We start from the raw sequence: 7,949 nt of genomic DNA on the forward strand, positions 1-7,949 counted from the left end.
CCGCAGGAGATGATCCCGTTCGCTGTGGTGGGCAGCGACCACGAGTACCAAGTGAACGGAAGGAGGATCCTCGGAAGGAAAACCAAGTGGGGCACCATCGAAGGTACTGGGTGCTCTGGGGACTGCGTCCACCGCTTTGCCCCACTCAGCCACAGGGAGGGGGGCAAGTGGCTTGTCCAGGGCGCCCCGGCCGTTCGCTGATGGAACCGTCCCTCCATCCCGACCGCCCACGGGGCAGGGGAACATCCAGAGAGGAGGCGCCCCGTGATCCCGCCGAGTTCTGGGTTTCCGGGGCTGCCGATTCGGAGGCGCGCTGTGTGACCCTGGACAAACTACCACACTTCTCTGGGCCTAGCGCGGGGGTGGGCTTCCGGCAGCATCCGGCTCCGAGAGCCAGGCGGCCCGCACCCCCTGCAGAATTTCCCGGGACCCCCACATCTTCGCGTCCCGGGGCTGCTGTCACAAATTAGCACCGACCGGGTGGCTTGGAGCGGAGACTTACCCTCCTAGTTCTGGAGGCCAGAGGTCAAGATGTCAGCAGGGCTGGTACCTTGCGGAGGCCCCAAGGGAGGATGTGTTCCGGGGCCTCCCTCCTGTGGCTGCCAGCCACCCTCCGCGTCCCCTGGCGCGTCCCCGGTCTCCGCTCCGCCTTCAGCCTTCTGACCGTGTCTGTCTTTCCGTCTCCTCGGAAGGACACTGGTCGTTGCCTTAGTGTCCACCCGAAATCCAAGATGGCCACCGCTTTGGTTCTTTACCTCAATTACGTCCTCAGACGTTCTCTCCGCATAAGCTGTCGCTCACAAGTATGTATGGGGCTCTGGCAGACACGGGTCAGCTGCTCGGGCGGTAACACCCTAGGTGGGCTGTACCCGGGCATCTGTCCACTCTGTTCCTTCCTCTCGCTTTAGAACAGACGGGGGAGAAAGGACAGGTTGAGATGGGCCACGGTGTTCTTCCCGCCCCTGACGCTCTGTGAAATGGGGCAAGTCATTAGCCACCCCCCCTCCCCCGCCGTGGCCTCAGTTTTCACCATCCTTGAAATGGGTACTATGGGCCGAGACTTTAGCAAAACAGGAGAACGTCCCAAAGACCTTGGAGCTTTGGGGGCAGCAAACGCTCTAAGCGTGGAGAGTCCCCAGACCTTCCTGGGGTGCCCGGTGCTGGCGGGTTCGGTGCAGGGCAGTGTGTTCTAAACCAGCCGCTGCCTGGGTGTTCTCCAGCGTCTGCTGGGTCTGCCTTTCCGCAGCTCTCCCCTCGTCTAAGGGCCTCGATCCCGGACGTGCCTCTGTGGGGGCCGCTCACCTCTGTGTCCCACGCGGCAGTCTCTCCACCAGGCTTTACCTGGGCTCGTCCTGAAACGTTGCCCCTTAGGGCCCTTTTTTCGCGGGCGTGCGTTTTGGAGGGTGGAGGGGTGTCCGACAAGAAAGGCCAGCGGGGACCTCCGAGAGGGTTGAGGGGCAGTCCAGTGACGGGCACGCCTCTGCTGCCCCCTGGTGGCCAGCTCAGGCGCGCAGGAATCGTGGGGCCGGTTCCTGCTTCCGGCACCTGTGTTGGGGCCTCGAGCCCGCATATCCCGTGACCTGTGTGCCGTGGCACCTGCTCACCTTGACATTCTTCTGGGAAACCGTCCCCCAGCACCTCGTAAGGACGGTGGGGAGGTGGTGGGTCTCCCATCCGAGGAACCCGGAGGAGGCTTCTGCCCCATCTTGGAACCGTCGCACGTCCTAGAACACAGGTGGCTTCTTAATCCCCGGGACCCTGTGCACTGATGACTGGCCACGGGACCGGCCGCCCTGTGCTCGCCCCCGGCAAGCGTGCTTGTTAAGCGCTTTTGCCTCGATTTTGCCCACCCTGCCCCATCCCTGGTCTTGCTTCTTTGATCTTCTCTCCGACTTGCTGTGCACCCTCCCGAGATACTTTACCCATCCTCGGAAACCGCCTGCAGCGTCTCGGGAGCAAGGTGGGGGGTCACGAAGCACACAGCTCATCCAGGCCTCTCGTGTCCCTGAGAGGTGGGTGACATTTCCTCCCCGCTTTCCAGACAAGGAAACGGGGGGTCAGAGAGGCCAGGGAACTTCCCCAAGCCAGGAAGCAGTAGCCACAGGCTCACATTCCCAGCTTCGGGGCTCCGCTCCTGCCACCGTTCTCTCACTGCTGCTCCACGTTAGGTGGCAGAAGGTTCTAGTGAGGGCCCAGCCCCGCGGGGGTGGGGACGTGGGGGGAGGTGGGTAGAACCCAGGCAAGAGGCAGTGGGAGTAAAATCCAGAAAGCTTGGCGAGGCGGAGGCACTTGGAGGTTTTGCGCCCCGACCCTGCCTGCCGGCTTGGGGGGGGCGGGGGGGACAGACTCGTGCCCACAGAGGAGGAGCCAGAGTGGTATCTCGTGGGGTGTGTGAAGACTGGATTAAATGTGCAGGGCCGGGGGCCTGTCGCTCCCTGGGGCCTCTGGGTGTCACCAGGCAACGCGGGCGTTCCGCGTTGCTGGTTCCTGAGCTTGCTGTAAATGGTGACGCACAGTACGCGTCCCCGTGCGTCCTGTGTGTGCGCGTGGGGAAGACACCCAGCGGGCCACTTTGGCCGCTGCTTTAAAATCCCAGCTCGACTTCCTGCCTGCCTCTGTTACCCGCCCCTCCTGTCCTCCGGGATCCCCTGGGACGGGCTGCTCTTCCCAGGAGACCTCCCTGGTCCCCAGCGGGAGCAGCGGCCTACCTTACGGGAGCCCTCTCCCCACTGCTGCCCGGCTGGTTCCTGGGCCGTGTCCCTGCTAGACAGAACCCTTTGGAGGACAGGAGCCCGGTCAGGCCCGCCACGGTGGGATCTGTGGAACCGGGTGCCTGCCAGCCGCCTGGTGCCCGCGGATGAAGCAGGGACTCCTCTGCCGACTGGCCTAGGATCTACTGGGGGGGGGGGGGGGCAGGGGACAGGCGGGACCAGGGCAGGGGCGTCCAGTGCCGCTAAAGCCCGTTTTGTCTCCTCAGTTGAGAACACCACCCACTGTGAGTTCGCCTACCTGCGGGACCTCCTTATCAGGTGAGAGGGGGCCGTGGGGTGCTGGCCTTGGCCCCCTGAAGACCCCAGAAGGCCCTAAATCAGGAGCGTGGACTGTGGGGGAGCAGGCGGGGGTCCTGGACAGCAGCTAGCACATCCCCCCCCCCCCCCCCCCCCCCAGGAGGACCTCGGAAGCCCGTGGTCTAAAACGCCTCCGGGGAAATGAAGCAGGAAGTGAAAACCCTTCTTAATCTGTATGATAAGATCCCCTGGACGGGAGGGGCCAGGTTCGGACTGCGGCCGCCGGAGCCCGTGAGATTCAGGGCCCCAGGGAGGGGTCCTTGTATGCCGGGCATGGGGGTGGTGTCTCCTGCGACCATCCCAGTGTCCCCGGACCCCACCGCTTGGATCCAGCAGAGGCTTCTCCTTGCCCGGAAGCAGCCATCCTCAGGCCATCGAGAGGGTGCCGGGGGGCTGGGCCTGGGCGAGTGATTGGAGAGGGCGGGGCTCCTGCTGTGGCCCCTGCGGCCCCCAGGTTAGGGGTGGGACGTGGCTTCCAGGGTTAGACCCACCGTGTTGGAGGGCCTGGCTGCGAAAGACCCCTACCGTAAGCCCTTCTGACCCCCCTCTCCAGTCTCTCCTGTTGGGCCGCGGGGGGGAGGAGATCCTGAGCACAGGACCGCAGGGTCGACCAGCACCCCAGCTCAGGCTGCTCCCCTGGACCGGTGGTTCTTCACTAGCCACTGGCCTGGTGCTTCTGGGTGGCAGCAAGGACAGGCCAGCCCTGTCCCCTCGGAGTGTGCACCCGGCCTGGACTGGCCGCAGGCTTGACACAGAGGGGCGGGTGTGTGCACTAGTGTGTGCTGAGAGGGTCTGGGTTGCCACGGAGACTGCCCCCTCCACCCCCACCCCGCCCCATTGATGGGCTTTGGGAGCCCTCCTGGGGGCCCCCTGAGAGCCAAGCGGCAGGGGAGGGAGGTGGAAGGGGGCAGGCGGTGGGAGTCCTGGGTCAGCGCCCGCCTCGCCCCCGCCCCGCCCCGCCCGTGGCCTGCCCTGTGACCTCCCGGTGCCCCCCGCCCCCAGGACACACATGCAGAACATCAAGGACATCACCAGCAGCATCCACTTCGAAGCGTACCGGGTGAAGCGTCTACACGAGGGCAGCACGTCCAACGGCGTCGAGGAGAAGGGGCCAGAAGCCCAGGAGATGTAGACCCCCACCCCCACCCCCACCCCCCGGACCCCGCCCCCCAGTCCCTTCCACCGCCACCCCCAGGCCCGCCCACACGCCCCGTTTTATTTTATATAATTTCCTCCGTTTGTCGTCGTCCTCCGCCCCTTTCCACGCTGCCCAGTAACAAGATGGCGTGTGCCCTCCTGAGTGTGTTCCTTGGTAGCCGCTGACTGTGGGGCCCGGACCGGGCGGGCCTCGGAGAGGAGGCCGCCTCTCTGGCCGTCCCGTGGCCAAGAGGAGCAGGAGAGGACCCGCTGATGAGGGCCAGCCCCCAACCCCGGGCCCGGCTCCTGGTGGCCCTCGGCCACAGCCTCCGAGCGTGGTGGCCGTGAGCGGCCGCCGGCCTGGTGACCTGGACCCCCTTCCTGCCCCCTCCTCCCTCCGAGGCCCAGGCCATAACTCAGAGCCCCCGCCCTTGCCCCACCCGGAGGGCAGAATAGTCAATTCTGTGAGACGCAAGTTGCCAGTTGCTTAGACACGGGGAGGCCCGTTGGCTGCTGCCCACCTGCCCGCTCGTCCTGGAGCAGAAAGTGCCTTTATCTCAGCCGTCCACGAGCCAGCGCGGGGAGACAGGGAGACGGGTCCTTATCTCTCCCTCGTCCCCCCTTCCCCCCCGGGATTGAGTCATTCAAAGGAAGGAAAAGGATGCACCCCACTCCAGCCCACCCCCACCACGTCTGAGAAGGTCCGAGCAAGTGAATCTGGTGGAGATGCTGGGGGAGAGAGAGGTGGCAGGTGCGGGCAGCAGGGGGCCGGGCCCGAGCCGAGAGGCCCCAGTGGTCCCCGGGGCCTCGCCCTGCACCGCCATCTGACTGGGAGAGTGTGTGTGTTTGTCTGTCTGTCTGCCTGTCTAGACATCTCTCTGGTCCAAGATGCTCTGGTTCAGTTCTGCGTGGGTGGTCACCCCAGATACACATCCAGCCCCCCCCGACCCAGGCCTTGCTGACACCATGACCCCGAGAGGTGGGAGGCCAGGCTTTTTGTTGCCCTAGATGTCCCCGGGCTCCTGCCACCGCGGAGCCCACGGTAAAGACCCCCCCCCCCCCCCCCCCCCAAAGAGGGAGAGGTCAGAAGTCAACTGTGCACAGCCCAAGGTCGGGTTGCAGAACGGGTTTTCCCCGACGGTGGCCCAGCCGGTCTCTGCCGCCCCCGCCCCCTCACGCTCTGTCTCCGTGGGGCCACCGGCAGGCACCGTCCGCGCCACGCACGGCAGACCACACGCGCTGCCTCCCAGAGAGCGCGGGGTCTGGCTCAGGTCGATGAGACGAGACGAGACACAGGCGAGGTACACGTCTGTCTTACCCCCCCGCTGGCTTCTTGCCACCGCCGAGAAGAGCCTCGGGAGGAAGGGGATGTGGACAGGCCTGTGCGTGTGCGTGTGCACGTACGATGTCCTCGCATTGCACGTTCACCCCCCCACCCGAGACAGGAAGGACCCCTTGGCGAAACTGTTGACTTGCCGACTTGCCGCGTTTTTGCCAAAACCAAGATCCAAGACTTCGAAGGAAACCCCCGCCTTCAGCGTCGGGGCCCCGGGGGCGCGGGGCGGCCTCCGCGGTGGGCACGGCCTTGGGGTGGCTTCTCGCTTTCCTTCTCTGTAGCCAGATTTTGAAAACTTGTGAGTTTCACTGGGCTCTGTTCCACAGTGGCCCTCTGCTATGTGCCTCCTGAGAAATTCGTCTTTTTGTATAAATAACAAAAGTGTTGGAAATGTATTTCCTGAAATAAATGTTCCAAATGCAAACCTGGAAAGGGCTTCTTGGGTTTGGGTTTTTGGTTGTCTCTCTCTCTCTTCCTGACCCCAGGGGCACCGCTCCCCTTTGCGAGGAAGCTGGCTGGCATCAGCGTGGCCTCCAGGCCCGCTCAGTCTCTGGCCGGGGAACCGGCGTCAGGGGACTTAGAAGCTCTTGCTTATGTGGAAGGTGAAGGGCAAAGTTTTCCTAATTCATTCACTTCTCGGGAGGCTTTGAAAGGTCTGCACGGGAAGGCGCCATAAGCCGCTTCTCTCCCTGTATCGTCGGGAAGGAAGTTTTTCTTCTTAAAGTTCATTTTACCAGATCGAACCCTATGAACTGGTCCGTATTTGACAGTAACTGCGTACTGGTGAACTTCCTTCTGGAGAGCATGGGCCCCGGCAGACGGGCTTAGGAGGCTGCCTTCGGGGGATCCCTGCACACCCCCTGCGGGCCTGGGGAAGGAGGCCTGGAGCCCTTTGCTGTACATCACAAACCACCACACGTGGGGGGGGGGGGGTCCTAAAACCACAGAAATCTGTCCTCTCACATCCTGGAAGCCAGGAGTCCAAGACCGAGGGGTCGGCAGGCCATGCTGTCCCCTTTTCTCCTGCCTCTTCTAAGGCGTTCCCATTGGATTTCGGGTGCAGCCGAATCCACGATGGCTCGGCTTGTCCTTCCCTTAATTACACCTGCAAACATGCCATTTCCCGATAAGGCCACACTCCGAGGTTCTGAGAGGACGTGAATTTGGGAGGGGGGTGGGTGCTGTTGAGCCCGCGGCACCCCCGGGGGGGCCCCCCCCCCCCCCCCCCCCCCCCGCGGCGGCGGGGGGAGCCGACGCCCCGCCGCTCCCCGCCGCCCCGCCTCTGTCCGGGGGCCCCCCGCCCGGGGGCCCCCGGGGCCCCCCCTCCCCCCCCCCCCCCCGCCGTCCCCAGGCCTCAGGAGCAAGGTGATAAGCACAAGTCCCCGCATTGGGACTCCGACGATTTGGGGTCCAAGGTTTGCTCTGCCCCCCGCGAGCTGCGAGGTCTCGGCATGACCTCCCCAGCCAGCCCTTCTGTCGGGCAGGTGGGCTCGTTTTGCAGAGCGGATTTCATCTCCGAATGACTCGCTGGGCGGTGGCCACGTGGGGCCCCTGCTTCCAGGATCCCGAGGTCTGTTACTGACTGCAGATGTCTGGGCTCCAGAGGAGTCAGTCCAGACGTGGGGGCCGCTGGGCCCGGCCCTTCGGGCTCTGATCTGTTTGCTCTTGGCGGTTCCTTGACCCTGAAGCCCCGCTCCCTCCTCCAGATGAAAAGCGTCCCCATGTTCACCTGTGCTGGCACATCCCTGTGCACCAGCTGCTGTCTCTGGACCTGACCCTCTCCAGGGCCCAACACCCTCTCCCAGCCTTGGTCTCGGTTCAGGAATCGGGCTCCTCGCCCCGGGGGCCTACTTACCACGTCTGGCTGGTACCAGAACACCCCCGTCCACACTCCCATCCAAGGGCAGTCCGTGAATGCCCGCAGTGATGGGGCGCTCCATCCCTCCCCCAACCAAGCAAATCCCCTGCCGCAGATCCAGGTGGCTTACTGTCCCAGTTTTCCAGGGACGCGGGACTTTGAGTGCTAAAACCAGGAAGGAAGGTCCTGAGCGAGCTGGACAAGTTGCTCACCCTGTGTAGACTCCACACCACCTTCTCCCACCGCTCAGGCCCCTGGTCTCAGACTCCTTGGCCCAAGGGGTTCCTAAGGAGCTGCGAGGCGCAGGCTGTTGCCGACACATCCTGGGGGGAGCAGGAGGTCCCAAGGACCAGCCATAGCCTCATGCTGGCTCTGAGCCCCTGTGTGGGGGTGGGACGTCCCGAGGGTGCTGTGGCACCCAGGTGTCCTGAGCTCACGTCTTCCCTGCTGTGGCCTGCCGGGCCCGAACAAGCCAGAAGATGATTAAATCAATAGGCAATTCTGTGGCTTTTCCAAAGCTGGGGAAGTTGCCTTGTGTGTGAACTTGCAT

The 7,949-nt window shown here is 64.2% G+C and overlaps 1 protein-coding gene across 6 annotated transcripts in view; it reads left to right on the forward strand.

Annotated features, from left to right (window-relative positions):
• Nucleotides 1-5,973, forward strand: part of SEPTIN9 (septin 9) — a 126,363-nt gene extending 120,390 nt beyond the window's left edge. For all 6 annotated transcript variants that reach the window (XM_040456529.1, XM_040456528.1, XM_040456532.1 and 3 more), the window contains 3 exons: nt 7-103; nt 2,978-3,029; nt 4,071-5,973. In XM_040456529.1, the coding sequence (XP_040312463.1) occupies nt 7-103; nt 2,978-3,029; nt 4,071-4,200 (279 nt within the window). In that variant the 3' untranslated portion in view covers nt 4,201-5,973. The remainder of the gene's footprint in view (nt 1-6; nt 104-2,977; nt 3,030-4,070) is intronic.
• The last annotated feature ends 1,976 nt before the right edge of the window (nt 5,974-7,949 follow it).

The sequence above is a fragment of the Herpailurus yagouaroundi genome, unplaced genomic scaffold (assembly GCF_014898765.1).
Source record: "Herpailurus yagouaroundi ecotype Mexico unplaced genomic scaffold, PumYag 217, whole genome shotgun sequence".
NCBI lineage: Eukaryota > Metazoa > Chordata > Mammalia > Carnivora > Felidae > Herpailurus > Herpailurus yagouaroundi.